Source organism: Galeopterus variegatus, unplaced genomic scaffold, assembly GCF_000696425.1.
Source record: "Galeopterus variegatus unplaced genomic scaffold, G_variegatus-3.0.2 Scaffold6215, whole genome shotgun sequence".
Classification (NCBI taxonomy): Eukaryota; Metazoa; Chordata; class Mammalia; order Dermoptera; family Cynocephalidae; genus Galeopterus; species Galeopterus variegatus.
In genome coordinates, this window is record NW_007732326.1 from 39,575 (window position 1) to 56,006 (window position 16,432).

A 16,432-nucleotide genomic window follows, 5' to 3' on the forward strand; every position below is an offset into this window, starting at 1 on the left:
AGTTGTATTTCAGAGGCTGTAAAGCTGCCTTTCTTCTTCCTGCTCAGGGAATAACCTGGTTTGTAATTTCCCTTGGTGATGGTTATGATTCTTGATTTATTCCAATAGTGATTTCCTGGCAAATCTGTTGGCCGGCCTTCTAAATTCTATGAGAGAGGTGGAACAAAATACTTTGCTTTTGCCTTCTTTGATATTCCCTTGTTAAAAATAAAAATCTGGTTATCAAAAAAATAATGGAAAAGTAATGACACCACTGAGGATTAACAGAAGTCAACACTAGCTCCATTAATTTTGTGTCTAAGTCATGGTGATACATTACAAAGTAAAAGAAGGGCTGGGCCGGCCCCGTGGCTCACTTGGGAGGGTGTGGCACTGGTAGTGCCGAGGCTGCGGGTTTGGATCCTATATAGGGGTGGCCGGTGCGCTCACTAGCTGAGCATGGTGCAGACCACACCGTGCTGAGGGTTGCGATCCCCTTACCGGTCAAAAATTAAAAAAAGGGCTAAAAAGCCTAAAAATAGGAAGACAATATTTTCATTTGTGTTATGGAAGTCAGAGCCCCTTCCCACCAGCTGTGTGATTTTGGGCAAGCCACTTTAATTCTCTCTAGGTCTCAGTCTCCTTATCTGGAAAACTGCAGCAAGTTTGCCGTGAGGATAAAATAAGGTGATGTACATGAAAGCATGTTAAAACTGTAGAGAATTAAGTAAGGCTTCAGTGCTATCATTTTCATGCAATGATGCTGTGACTGGGGCTGCATCTTTTGGAGAAAGGAGCAGTGTTACTGCTGCTTGGATTCAATCTTATACACTACTTTCTGGCCCATCTGGTTCTAATATCTCCTGTTGCTCCTGTTTTCAAACAGAAGAGCTCTTGATCATGGAAGCAAGCGTGTGTGTGCATGAAATTATTTTTGAGATTGCATTACTGTTATTATTCTAATAAAAACATAACATCCTCATTAATGATTTGGTATAACTAATATTGCTCAATGTAATTATTTATCCTGTTACTTTTATGAGGATAATATCACCAACTGGGAGTATATCTGCGCCTTGGGTCTTGGGAATAATCTTTAACTTTTAAGTGGATCTAACTCATATATCAAAATCTGGACAAAAAGCAATGGAGATCTGAGTCCTATTTAAAGTGGTCCTCTATTTCTATTCTCGTTACAGAGTTGCACAGATGACACATGCAATGTTATATTAAAAGAATGCCATCTTATTTCTCTGCCCTAAAAACCTTGTATACGTTCATTTATACATTTGAATTTGCTTTTTAAAAAAGTTGAGGGAAGTGAACACCTTCCAATCCCCTTTACTTACTTCTGACTCAAAGTTAAACTTCTTTCCCAGTTATTAAAAATTGATAACCAGAAGTCAGAGTAGAATCCAAGCACAGGTTTTATTTGTTTCCTGTCATTGAGAGCTAAGTGAAAGTACTTTGAACACACAGTGAACTATACCAATAGAAGGTCCTTGAAAAAACAAGATCTATTATATAGAAACCTTTATAGGTGTCTTTGGAGGCTCCCTGTTTTCCCGGTCACACTTTGGCTATCAAATTGAAAAGAAAACTTTAAATGTAAGCATCTTGGCCATGAGGCAAATGGTACATATGGGAGTCAGGAAACTTGGAGTCTAATTTCAGTTCTGCCATTATCAAGCTAATTAAAATTCTTTATATTTTGCCTCAAATTGTTCTATCTGAGCCAGGCTGTATGTAGGGTGGGACTGGTGTGAGTTCTCCCTGGCAGGCAGGAAACCAGTGGTTCTCAATCTTGGATGCATATTAGTATCTCCTTGGAGCTTATAAAAATCCTTATGCTCTGATTACACCCCAGACCAATTAAATCAGACTCTCTGCAGGTGGGACTGTGGCAGGCTGCCCAGGTGATTACAATGTGTGGCCCAGATGGAGGACCACTGGATTGCAGGATTAAAAGCCCGAACAGTGGCTGTAAAGCCTTGCCTGTGTTGAAGAGATGAAGACAAGAGAGCATAGTTCTGGTTGGTGCTACGCTGGTAAATCAATAGAGTGGGAGAGGGTGAAGTGTGACCTACAGGATCTGCTGGGGGTGAGGGGCCCACTAGGCTCCAACACTGGGATCAAGAAATTGTAAAGCCAGAAATATTTCCTTGGCTTGAGTTTGCTGATCCCAGTCTCAGTTTGAAATGGCTCAGGCTTGCTTCTCCTTGCTTTGATCTTTCCAAAACTTGTATTTGGCAAAAATAATTAGATTTCTCATTTTTCAGAGTGCTTGATAGAAAGGCACTATTAACTTGATATTATCACTTGACTGCCTTAAAGCACAATGTGAATTCAACATGTTCATGTCTATTTCCCTGCCTTCAGTTCGGAGAACTCAGGAGTCCTTTCCCCTCTCCTCTGCCTAATCAAACCTCACCTGTTTTTCTAGCATCAACTTAGGTCTATCTTCCTTATTCTGGCCTTTGTTTAATCCTCTCATTTCCAGAACTCCTACAGCATTCCTAATTGATATCATAATTCAATACCATCTGATATTGTCTGCAATTTCATATTTGTTAGTCTAGTCTTCCTAAAAGCTTATTGGAGACTCTAGCTTGGAATATATTTATCCCTACCCAAGCCCTGTGCATTAAAGGTGTTCCATTAAGATTTTACCATCTTAGTTGCTCTTCTATTCATTTTCCTTGGACCCATCTTATCATTCTTGAATCGGCATGACTACAAGCACCCATACTATTCTAGCTGTGGCTGCAGAATGGTTCTATACAAAGTTTTGTTTCTAAAAGCCCTCTTGAAGGCCCTCTCACACTCTTTTTGGCTGCAGCAGTGAAACACTTTGAGCAGAAAGATTCTTAAAAACCCACATAGTCTGAGGTAGCCTGTCTGTGTGAGCCTGTTCTAGGTGAAAGAAGCCAGGTCAGGAGCAACTATGGACAACCACTTGCACTTTAGCCAAGGCAACTCACAGAACCCAAGACGACCTTCTAGAAATACCAGGCTCAGCTCTGCCCAGGACATTGCAGAGCAGTGCCATCCAACAGAACTTTCTGCAATGATGAAGTGTTCTATGTCTCTGCTGTCCAATACAGAAAATGTTCTATGTCTGTGCTGCCCAACACAAACAGTTGAAATGCAGCCTGTGTGATGGAGGAATTCAATTTTTAATTTTATTTTAATTACATTTAAATCTAAATATCCACATGTGGCTAGTGGCTACTGTATTTAACAATGCATCAAGGCTCATGGAAAACAAAAGGGCTGGGTTTATTAGAAGCCTTGCTTCATCTCTTCACCCAGCTAAGGGTACTGAGGTGCTTCCTTCACTGTTACCACTGGGAAGGCTCTTTTTGCATTGAGGAAAAGCCTCAGTGTGGCTTCCACTGTCCAGAACTATGACCTGATGTTGAGGAGGGGAACTTCAGTTAGGACTATTATATAATAAACTTCTATATTTCAAAATGATTGAGGAATATTTGTTTAGGCTGTTTGGAATCCAAAAATGGCAGAAACTATCTAGTAATTACCTTTCAACATACATGCCAGGTAAATAAAACATAGAGGACCAAGTTATTTTACCCAAGGTCACATGACATTGAACATTCTGCTGAAAAAGTCATTACATATATTAAATAAACAAGTTACGAATTTTTTTTTTCCTTTTTGTCTCTTTTCGTGACCGGTAACGGGATCGCAACCCTCGGTGTCGCGCCCGTACCGCGACCGGCAATGGGATCGCCACCCTCAGTGTCGCACCCGCACCGCACTCAACCAGTGAGCGGACCGGTCTCCATATGGGATCCGAACCCTCAGCGGGAGCACTGCCACACTCTACCGAGTGTGCCACTGGGCCGGCCCAACAAGTTATGAATTTTTTTGAGTTGTATTAAATGAAATATGATTACTGCTAAAACTAAGATGTATGTAATTTAATGTTTGTAATTCAAGACATTTTGTAACTTTTCAGTACCTGAGGGTTATAATGAACAGCTGGTAGAGGAGACTGGGTTGCATTCATTGCCACACAACAAAACCTAGCAGTTGCTTTTTAAAATAAATCCTTCATATTAACTTTTAACTTATCATTTGTGGCTTTATCATAAGAGATAAAAGAAGAATTCATAAAATTCCAGTTATTTAAGCTCGCTGGTTATTTAAATCCTAGATAAAGGGGTGTTTTACTGAATAATGGTGTTTAATATACAAATTTAAAGCTACAATCACCATTACCAAGCCTGTTTATCTGAGAGCAATGGTAGATTTGTGGTAATCCAATTACTCTCTCTCATTTCTTCCTACATAAGTTGTGTATTATTTTATTATTATTATTATTTTTCCTTTTTGTCTTTTTTCGTGTCCGGCAATGGATCGCAACCCTCAGTGTCGCACCCGCACCGCACTCAACCAGTGAGCGGACCGGTCTGTATGTGGGATCCGAACCCTCGGCGGGAGCGCCGCCGCGCTCCTAAGCAGCGCACTGTAGCAGTGCGCCACCGGGCCGGCCCGTGTATTATTTTTTTGATTATAGGATCATAGGATCCCCTGTGTTTAAACATATGGCTAAGTATTCCAATCAACAAAGCCAACTAGTTTTAGGCAGTTGTCTTTCAACAGAGTTCAGGAAAAAAAGATTTCACTTCATTACATATTACCTTTAAAGGTGACTAATTTTTGATCTTTGAAAATGAAAATCTCAATGCATGATCAGTTGATTCTCCTACAGAAATCTAGAACAGAAGGTACCTTTTCGGTTAAGTTGATGGGTACTCTAATACACTGCTTATTCAAGCTATCTGTGGTGAAGGCCTGTTTTTTTCTCCCCGCTTTCTTGTTTTCAATCTACCAAGGACTAATAATTTTGTAAAATATAGAAACAGTGAAATGAAAACAGTCATACCAAATACTAGGCCTAATTTATTATTATATTATTGTATTCAACAGCTATAATATTATTCTGTCAAATTGCTATAAATGATTTTAACCACTTATTCTCAATTCCTGTACTGTTGAACCAGTGATAACTTGCAGCCTGGTACTGGCCTAAGGACAGAACTTTGAGTACCACTGATTGAACATATTGTCTCTATCACAGAATTCCACGTGACTGTTCTGAAGGGAAAACTAATAGCAGCCTGTACTCGAGAGGTTAGATAGTCTCACGTTTGAAGGAAGCAAAACCAGGTAATTTCTTGAAGGTCCTCCCAGTTTCTGGTTCCTGACTTGTGTCATTAGGGGCCATGCCTGCTCAGACATCCGTTCACCTGCACAGGAGGCAGGGCTTCTGGGCTCATATTGGGCCACTGTACCTTGAGTTTACTCTAACATGGTCCTCCTGAGCTGCTAATTTTGATGTTTAGAAATAACTTCTCCTACTCTCTAACATTTAGCTTCAATGGAATAAAGGATGAAGAGACACAAATCAGGTGAAGTCATATGAAAGATGTCCTAATAGTCTTTTTGCCCTTGGAAGAAGACTTTCATTTCTGTAATATCTGCCTAGATTTTAAAATCTCAAAATACTATCTCCAAATCTCAGTGGATGTTAGCCTTGGCTCATGACTCAGTTTAATGCCGATTACATAACTCTTAACTACTTGAAGTGTTCCATTATATGAAGGTACTTCAAAAAGTTCATGGAAAATGGAATTGAAAGATAATATGAATCTTTCCAAGTACTCTTCGAAGATCCCTTGTACATGTGTCACTGTACAAATATTGATGTAACTCTTGCTTAATATTCTGTCACAATACGTTGACCAATACTTCTTACTAGCTTAATATAAGATTTTTTTTTTTCCTGTGCCATCAAACAATTTTACTTCACAAGAGCTTGAATTCTAGTTTGTTGTAGGGCAGTAGCAGGTAAATTACAGTTGCTAAGAAAATCACAGGAAATTTTCGACCTGTTTTTCCTTTGCTCCATCTGTTCACTTTTATCTTGATTAAATTCATGATTTTGGTTTCTACTTGGAACTTGTCATCTTTAAAAACTGCTATAAACAGTTGGCTGGTTAGCTCAGTTGATTAGAGTGCAGTGCTGATAACACCAAGGTCCAGGGTTTGACCTCTGTACCAGCTAGTTGTCAACACCCTCCTTCCCCCACCCCAAAACAAAAAAACAACAAAAAATAAATAAAAATAAAAAACTGCTATAAAGTGAGTTTGGCTAATTTGCTTAATAAAAATGTACTTCATACTGGAAAAAATATCATAATAAATGGATAGATAATTTCTGTTATAAAATATTTTTCTTTCTAAAAAGTCTAAGAATATTATGCAATTTGCTTAAGCTTTTAAGTAAAACCATGTCTAAAGGCCCTAGGTTATCTAAGCAAAGTTAGCATGGATAGGTTTTAGCTGAAGTCATGTTTTCTTTTCCTCTACTGTGTGGACACCCAGGCTAAATTCCACTGTGGGGCTAAACATCAGATGACTAAATCAGGGGTACTGTAGATGTGTAGTACTTTCAAAGCTGCACAGATGCTAACACAAACCATCATACACAGAGCAGAATAAAACAAATAGCACCTCTGCTTTAATCAACCTCCCAACTGGAACATTTCCCAAAACATAGCCTCCTGCCTTCTATTCTTCACAACCATTCATATGGTTTCATGATTCAATTCCCAAGTTTTGTTCTATAATTCAAATATTTCTATTTTGTGCTTCTCTCTTTTCCTCCTATTCAAGAGACCTACAACAAAACCAATCGCAAAATCTTTGAGTTGGATGAGATCCCAGGGGACATCCAATCCTGACTTTAATGACTGCATGAACAGCTTCTATAACCTTCTCAGGGAGAGGGGTTCCCTAGTCTTTCCTGTAGCATCTCCAGTTCTCGGGAACTTCTCTCTTCCCAGGGCATTAATTTGAGTGCCTAGCTTCTAACACAATTCTATACCCTGATTTTCCCAGACAAGAAATTATTTCATTCTCTTTTCAGTTCCCGAGTCCCCTTAAGTCAGCACCATCAGAGTACTCCCTAAACCTTCATATCTAATCAAGTATGGGATGCGTCAGACCTAAAATTTTTTTTTTGGTCTTTTGTCTTTTTCCGTGTCCGGCAACGGATCGCAACCCTCGGTGTTGCCCCCGCACCGGACCGGGGACCGGTGCAACCCTCGGCGTTGTTCCCGCGCCTCGCTCAGCCAGTGAGCGGGAACTGGTCTGTATGTGGGATCCGAACCCTCGGGCGGGAGCGCCGCCGCGCTTCCCAAGCGGCGCACTTATCCAGTGCGCCACCGGGCCGGCCCAGAGACCTAAAATTTTTAATTAGCCCCTGTCACAGCCCCATAATTCCTAGCACATAATTAATTGTTGATTAATTGTATTGATATTTTAAGTCTATCAAGAGCTCAACCTTAGCAAATGAGGACTTCTTACTTTGAATGTTATGTCTCATGTGATGTTTTTGACCAAATAGCCATATAGGAATTATATCATGTTAACCATACGTTAGCAATAAAGCTACAGTTCATTAGCAGACGAAGTGAAAATTGTATAGTTATACATCATTTAAAGATCCCTGTGGAGAGAAAAGAGCTGTATGCAATGGAAAATGACATTTCAGAGAAATTTTGATAAAATCTACAGTTCACAGGAGACAGCTCATTCTTTGAAGTTTTTTATATTTTTTTCTTATCCTCTACTCTGCAGATCCAGCCTAGCTTTCCCTAAAAAACAAAACAAACGAAAACACACAAAAACCCATAATCTACCTTCCTTGTTATATTAGTAATGATAACTCCTTAAAATTTCATGAAAGATGCAAAATTTGAACCTTTGGCAGCCAATTTCATTTGTTTTATTTTCAAATTATTTCAGTAGGATGGATAAAAATAGGATTACTATGTTACATATCATTTCTCTACATACCTGAAAACAGAACTATGCTGAAAAATCAGTTATATGTAGTTTATTATGGCCCAGATTACTTTCTGTTCTAAGATACAACATTCAAAGAAAATGACTTATGAGTAAATTGTCAGTTACTAGACTAAGTTTCTAAAAGCTGTGTTGCTGCAGTGAAACCTGCTAGAAATGGAATGACTCATGCTGTTGATTAGAAACTGGACTCTAGAAACCCACAGGAGTAGACTAATTCCCCTCACTTTTCATACTCCAGTTATAAACTCATTACATTCAGGGAATGCAGCATTAAGTCATTTGAGGGCTGTTACTTCCTAGAGGATTTAATGACATAGAAACTTATATAAAGGACAAGGAAGATTACTTTCTTCTATTTAGTCTTTAAAAACAATGAACTTCCAGAAGAATTGAAAACAGGTACTCAAACAAGTATGTATATGCATGTTCACAGAAGCACTATCTACAATAGCCAAAAGGTGGAAACAGCCCAAGTCTCCATAAATCTATTCACTGATGGATAAACAAATTGTGGTATATCCATACAATGGACTATTATCCAGCCATAAAAAGAAATGAAATACTGATACATGCTACCTCAAAAACAGTATGCTAAGTGAAAGAAGTCAGACATAAAATGCCATATATTCTATATTACATTTATATGAAATATACAGATAGATAAATCCAAAGAGATGAAATACAGACAGGTGGTTGCCAGCACCTAGGGAGAGGAGGGAATGGGGGAGAAACTGCTTAAAGGGTAAGGGTTTAGCTTGGAATGATGGTAATGTTCTGGAAATGGATTGAAGTGTTTGTTGTGCAACATTGTGAATATACTAAGTACCACTGAATTGTTCACTTTAAAATGGTTAAAAAACAAAAAAATCCCCCCAAAACCGATGAACTCAAGTCTTAAAACCAGATTCTTGCTTCTAGAATCTCCACTATACTTCACACTTACCTTGCACACCATAGATGTCTTTGCCCCAAGCCTAGCAGCTTGGGTACACTGGTTGGCACCCTTCCCTCCAAAGCCAATAAAAAACTTATGTCCATGGATGGTTTCTCCAGTTTTTGGCAAACGAGAAGTAAGACTATTATAATTTAAAAAGAGAAGAAAAAAAGCACATTGGTAACTGCAATCAATTTAAGTTCTTTAGAGGAAAGGTTATAAGATGGAGCTCTTAACAGTCTTAACAATGAGAACTGTGGGCAGAAGCAGGGTCGATTACCTTTAAGATGACATTCAGTAGTTTGCATCATTATTGAGAATGCGCCTCTCCTTGACAGAATTCCTCTTTCTCACCTACAGGCCACTAGGTACTTCACACGACAGTTCCTAGTGTCTGTACTGCGTCAGGGTTATTCATGGGTTCCTGTTTTATATTTCTCTTCCCAATGCCTAGCACAGAGCTTTATTCACAGTGGGAGATTTAATAAGTTGGATGAAGTTAATGTGTGTTTCTGTATGGGTTCATCTGGTCACTTTAACAAGAAGCAGGAAGTGTACCACAGTTCTGCTAATCAAGTACAGGACCTAGGGAGAAGAGGGAAGTTGCAATTCCAGGTACTAAAGAATCTTATTTGTTTACTTGGGGGTGAGGTGGGAGTGGGATATTTAGAGGGCAGGATCAGGTTTTAGTCCAGTCCATGTTGTGTACCACACCATTTTATGCGCTGACTCAAAAAAGAACATCAATTTCTGAAAAATGGATCCTAAAGAGCTAAGTTCAGTTTTTAATTTCAATTACGGAAATTTTCAAACATATAAAAGTAGAAAGAGTAGCATACTGACTTCCTTTACCCCCTTTCACCCATCACCCAGATTCAATAATCATTAACTCAATAGCCAATCTTGTTTCAGTCAATACCTTCCTCAACTTCCCTGAGAACAAAGGGTTTTTACTATAATGTTCTTGCCCAATGATGATAGTATTAAATGAGGCAAAAAGAGTAAAAGGTTTGCTTCAGGGTATGATTTTCATAACATCAAAGCAGAAGATATGAGGAAACAAAGTCTTTGAAGGACAGAAGTGACTGACTTTAAAATGGAAGAGTCCTGGGTATGGGGGCAAGCGAAGAAAATGGGCTCGAGTGGCACAAGGACTGGCTGGCTGGCCACAAAGAAGCAGGCCAAGGGCCAAATGGAGCAGATGGAGAGAGGGTAGGTGTGAGCAAAAAGGTTAAATAGCATTAGACAGGAAAGAAAGGCAAAAAGATAAGTTCACAGTGGTAGGTCCACTGAGAACCTACGTGGCTTAGCAGATTAGAAATTTATATTCATTTCCCACATAGGCTGTGATCTGAAACCAATATCTCTATTAGAGTAACAGAACAATGCCAAGTCCTGTGGGTCACTAGCAGCCTGTTTGCAATGGGATGACATATAACTGATGCCAAGAATACATGACTGTTTCAATAACGACCAAGCGCAATCTGTGAACCTCCTTTACATAGTTCTAAAAGTGTCAATAAATTGGGATAAACTACTTCATTCCCTAGCAGTGCAGAGTCAAATATGGTTGCAATTCAAAAGACACTCATCAATAATTTGAAAACATCCCATGGCTCCCTTTTTAAATTCTATTTTTATCTTGAGTTCTAAATGCATTTATAGTACTGATGAAAAAAATATACATCTAGAAGGTTCACTTCTGAAAAAGGTGCTCAATCAAAAGAAAAATGATTTTAATGTAGTTATTATCCTGTCATTTAATTTAGCAATGACAAGTGATGATGAGATTTTGATTTGCATCAGAAATCTTAAACATTTTAGGATTCTGTTATGAACAGGCAATGATGAGTAATCTGTGTGATTGAGTACCTATGTGAATTCTTGGCTTATTGATGCTGCTACAAACAACACTCATAACAACCTTGAAAAGAAAAAAATATAAAAAATGTGGTTAAAAACAGGCCAAATAACTTAATTAGTAAGACTGTCACTAAAGAAACTTACGACTTCCACTATATTTTTACTTAGACCTGGGTCACAGTTCACTGGTTTGAATCAGGTGTATTTTCTATCAGCTGTGGGAAATCACAAAAATATATCGCCTGATTATTATTGGGATGTATATGTATGTGGGGGAGAGGTGAAATCAGGGGTACAGCGTGTGTGTGTTTGATGTGAGAGCAGATGGCTGGGATTTAAACTCATCTTGAAACAATTTATACGAACACGAGCACTGTATTAATTCAGTGATCACTAAAATTCTTCACTCCTTTGGTATTTTCCTTTTTTTTTTCTTTTCCTTCTGCATCTTTCCCCTACTCTTGTCTCTTTCTTTTCTTAATTGTAGACTTTCCCGCAGGAGGACAGGGACCAAGTCTGTCATGTTCTCCATTTTATACAAAGTACCTGTCTCTTAGGAAGAGGTTAACAGATATTTGTGGACTAAATGAATCTTTGTAAGACTCTTCCTTTGTCTCTCTTCCATGTGTCCCCTGTATAGCATCCATTCTTGCTTCTGAATTGAGGATGAAAGTCTTATTTGGGGAAGGAGGAGCAGACTGGCAAGGATGTCTGTGCAATTGTTTGGTAGTAACAATTCCGTGTTCTAGCAGATCTTTTTATTTTTATTTTTTATTGGTTATGAATATTCATGAGATACAAAGCTGATTGTCACCCCTCGTGCCCATGATGTGAGGGCCAGATTCATACTGGCAGCATACCCATTACCACAAATTGCATTTGTACCCCATGTCCCCCACCTAATTATCCCCAACCTACCTCCCCTCTCCTTATCCCCCCCACTCCACTTTGTAGCCCAAGGAATGTTCTCTCCCTCTGCAAGTCTAATGCACTAGTGTGGTCTTTCTTTCCTCCCTTCTTTGTCTCTTAGCTCCCACTTATGAGTGAGCACATGTGCTATTTATCCCTCTGTGCTTTGCTTATTTTGCTCAACGTAAGTTTCTCCAGGTTCATCCATGTTGTTGCAAATGGGAGTATTTCACTCTTTTTTATGGCAGAGTACTATTCCATGGTGTATATATACCACAGATTCCTTATCCAATCATCCATCGATGGACACATAGGTTGGTTTCATGTTTTAGCTATTGTAAACAGAGCTGCAACGAACATGGGAGTGCGGGTATCCCTTTGACATGATGATTTCCATTCCTCTGGGTATATACCCAGAAGTGGGATTGCAGGATCATATGGAAGATGTATGTGTAGTTGTTTGAGAAACCTCCATGCTGTTTTCCATAATGGTTGTACTAATTTACAGTCCCACCAACAGTGCAGGAGTGTTCCCTTCTCTCCACACCCTCGTCAGCATTTGTTATTCGCCATCTTTTTGATTATAGCCAGTCTAACTGGGGTGAGGTGGTATCTCAATGTAGTTTCAATTTGCATTTCCCTGATGACTAGTGATGTTGAGCGTTTTTTCATGTACCTGTTGGCCATTTGTATGTCTTCCTTTGAAAAATGTCTATTCAGCTCCTTTGCCCATTTTTTAATTGGGTTATTTGTTTAACTATATAATTGTTTGAGTTCCTTGTATATTATGGATATTAATCCCTTGTCAGATGCTCTAGTAGATCTTGCCCACTGCATTCCCAACACCAGCAGTATTCTTTCACAAGCAAGAACTGTAGCTATAAGTCATATCATTATTCCTTCATTCATGCATTAATTCAACAAATGTTAATTCAGTGTTTCACAATGTACCTCCTACGGGGCAAAATCAATTTGCTGACAATAAGACAATGCTGATGCAAGTAATACATGAGTGAAAAAAACATGTCACAGAACAGGAGATTAGTATGATTTGACTCATGTTTCTAAAAAGGAAAAAGATATATGTATATATTCTCATGTAATATGTACACGCATAGAAAGTGACACAGAAGGGTGGGGAGCAAAAGTTCATGTTTTACTTTATATACTTATACACATAAGTATATACAAGTATACATATTAGTGTATTATGGGATACCACTTGTCACTACTTCAAATTCATTTGGCCTGTCTAATTTTCTAGCCACCAGTTCTTCGTGGGTTCCAGCTGGCTTCTTGCAGGTACAACCTAATGGAGCCTTGCCCAGTGCTGCTCTCTTCCCTCTCCAGGGCTTCTCTGTTTCTTTGCTATGGATCTTGGGGCTGTCCTAAAGGACTGAGCAGTCAGCTGCCTGCAGGAATGATCAACTAAAAAATGTCAAGTATCTTTGTATAGGTTCTTTCTTCTTCCCTACTTCAATTTCCCTGTCCCTCGCTTTTGTTTCCTGGGTTATAGTGCTGAATGCAGTATGTCCACTTAAGCCTTTGTCTTATGCTCTGCTTTCTGCTGAACCTAGACTGAGACAGTTTATTGCTTAATTTTTTTTTAAAAAATGAATAAACCGAAAAGTGGAGAATGGAGTGGAGAGAGCAACTAGAAAGTTATAAATAGGCAGAAGCACCATTTCTGAATTATAAACCCCAATTTACTTTGAAATAGACTTTCCTATCTTTCTTCCTTATTAAAATCATAAAATTATGTTCAGGTTCAAGAAAGGACCTGTGCAAAGCACCATCCTCTGGATGAAAGCATTACTATGATTCACCCTAATTCAAACATGAGGTTTAACAGGGTGCCAAACACAGACAAATTAAAGTGCTCAAGGAAGAAAAAAAAAAAAAAAAAAAAAAAAAGGAAGCAGCAGTAGGGGTAGAAAAACATTTTTGCTACAATTTAAAATTTCAAATAGTGCAATTTCTGAATGAGGGAAAAAACCTGAACAGAGAACACGACACATAATAATTTGAATGTAAAACAAATTTATAGCTTTAAAAATGTCACAACATTAAACTGGACAGAAGGGAACAGTGATAAATGTTCATAAATGGTTCCCTGCAATGAGCAGTCCCATGGTTAGATCCTGGGTGTGCGAGGCAGGAGGCCTGAGCCACTTACTGATTGTATTACCTTTGACAGCTTTTCCCTTTTTGAACCAGCTTCTTCTCTTGCAAAACAGGTTTAATAATACTTGTCAACTCCTTAAATGCCTGGGTTTTGTGCTCTGAGTTAATTCACTGACAGGTGTTACCAGAACAACTTATCAATTGCTTTTAACTTCTTGACAATGATGTGGTTGTGTACAGATTCTCAGAGATTATTCAAACTGAAGAAAGGAATGACCTGGTGATAGGGGATAAGAAGTCTTTCAAGTTTTGTTAAGGTCACACTAATACTGGTTTCAGCCCAAAGTCAAGGAATATGTTTCTTTTTGGCTTTTATATCAATCCTTTCTTCTGGCTGCAAGCTTAACATATCGTAAGCCTCTGTAATAGGAGATTGTACTATTAGTTATTACCCAATTAAAATTCATTACGCTAATTTATTATTCCTACTGCCTGTGTTCTTCAACCATATCTGTTCTTTTCAGCATTTGCGTATGTCACATTTAAAAGGTTGAGAGTAATTTCAAAATCAAGTCAGTGACATCTCTTTTACCTCTGTAAAAAGAACTTAACCTCCCAATTAAAAATTCATTCTATGATCCCTAACCCTAACTTTGCAGACGTATATATGATTTACTTAAGGAAATGAAACATGAATTATGCTTTAAACAGTTATTTACTGATTTTGATTTCTAATCCATATCTTCTCCTAGCTAAAAAGTCATTTTGTCTGAAGATGCAGCTACTCTTGAATTTATAGAGTAGAAAAATTATACTCTAGTCAGAAGCGGCCAACCTTTCAGTGTGTCATGTCCTCGACCTCTATTTATTTAAAATTTACTTATGTGTGAAAAAGTATACCAGGCAATGGGAGAGACAATTCAGATAAGGACATTATGGTTTTCTCCCATGCTATGGTCTTACAAGGCTTACTTCATTCACATCTCTGCTCAAATGTTCTCTAAGAGAGACCTTCCTAGAACACCTTACAGGAGACCCCCCCTTCCTGATATAATTTTTGTTAAGTATTCATTCATTCATTCTGACACGAAACACTAGGTTTCTGGGTCAGAGACAGCATTTGAATACTCATAATTTAGTTCTCCATGTTCCAATCCCCCACAGGGTGACGTGATGAGAGGAACCCCCAAATAATGAATTTTGGAGTTATATAGCACAGTGCATACAGCTGTTGCTCCTCCTCCCCTTTGAGCTGGAGGAAAGAACGAGGGGAGGAGAAGTACATGTACCACAGCCTAGGACTTACTGACCTTTGCTCTGTAATGTAAACAGATCCTCTCAGGGCAGAGAAGGGGAGGTCTCTAGGTTTACAACCCCTGGCATGAAAACAAACTGTCCTGGGGAGAAGTCTTTAAATTTCTCTGGAGGTCTTTAACTTCCAAAGCTTATTTGTCAATGTAACATTCTTTAATGCGAATGCCAGCAATCTTTGCTCAGAAAGTCCTGATCATGCAGACACATGAAAACATCCATAGAACATTGCTTCCCAACAATTTTCTTCACAGCAATATCACTACCTGACATTACAATACTCATTCATTTCTTTCCTCTTTCCTACCTTCTTTTGGGTTAACTGTATTCCATTTCTTCTTCCCTATTTGCATGTTATAACTCTACCTCTTTTTTCTATTTTTTAAAAGTAATTGATCTAAGATTTACAAACATATGCTTCTTTAACTTATCACGTTTATTTCCAAACATTACTATACTACTTCACTTAAAAATGTAATTTACAATAGTATTCTTCCATTTCCCCTTTCTAACTTTTGTGTTATCATTGTCATACATTTTACTTCTACATGATATAAACCTTACAAGAATTTGTTATTTTTTAAAAATTTAAACTGTGAATTGCTGTTTCAAGTAAGAAATGAAGAAAAAGTCTTTATACTTACTCATATATTAACCTTTTCCAGGGCTATTCATTCCTTTACATGGATCTGAGTTTCCATCTGGTATAATTTGGTTCCACCTAAAGAACTTCAACATTTACTGTAATGAGAGTTTTCTGGTGATAAATTCTGTCAGCTATTGCTGTCCTGAAAAAGTCTTTTATTTCCCCTTTATGTATATATATATAATTTTTAAAAAATGTATTTATTTTTATTTTAACTTCTCAATATACATTGTAGTTGATTTTTTTTTTTTTGTCTTTTGTCTTTTGTCTTTTTTTCCGTGTCCGGCAACGGATCGCAACCCTCAGTGTTGCCCCCGTACCGGACCGGGGACCGGCAACGGGATTGCAACCCTCGGTGTTGCTCCCGCGCCTCGCTCAGCCAGTGAGCGGGAACCGGTCTGTATGTGGGATCTGAACCCTCGGGCGGGAGCGCCGCCGTGCTTCCCAAGCGGCGCACTATCCAGTGCGCCACCGGGCCGGCCCCATTGTAGTTGATTTTCATGTCCCTTTACCTGTTCCCTTCCCCCCCTTTCTCTCCCCACCCCCACCAACTACATCATATCTGTTCACTTGTCTTAACAAGTTCAAGGAATTATTGTGATTGTTATGTCTTCCCCCCCAACCATTTATTTGTTTGTATATTTATTTACTTATAGCTCCCACAAATAAGTGAGAACATGTGGTATTTCTCTCTCTGTGCCTGACTTGTTTCACTTAATATAATTTTCTCTAAGTCCATCCATGTTGTTGTGAATTGTAGTATTTCA

At 38.5% G+C, this 16,432-nt stretch overlaps 1 protein-coding gene across 1 annotated transcript in view; it reads right to left on the reverse strand.

Annotated features, from left to right (window-relative positions):
- RBKS (ribokinase) overlaps positions 1-16,432 on the reverse strand; it is a gene marked incomplete at its 3' end in the record, with an annotated part of 69,087 nt that overhangs the window by 27,999 nt on the left and 24,656 nt on the right. Inside the window, exon 2 of the mRNA XM_008590581.1 lies at positions 8,822-8,954. Coding sequence (XP_008588803.1) covers positions 8,822-8,954 — 133 coding nt within the window. The remainder of the gene's footprint in view (positions 1-8,821; positions 8,955-16,432) is intronic.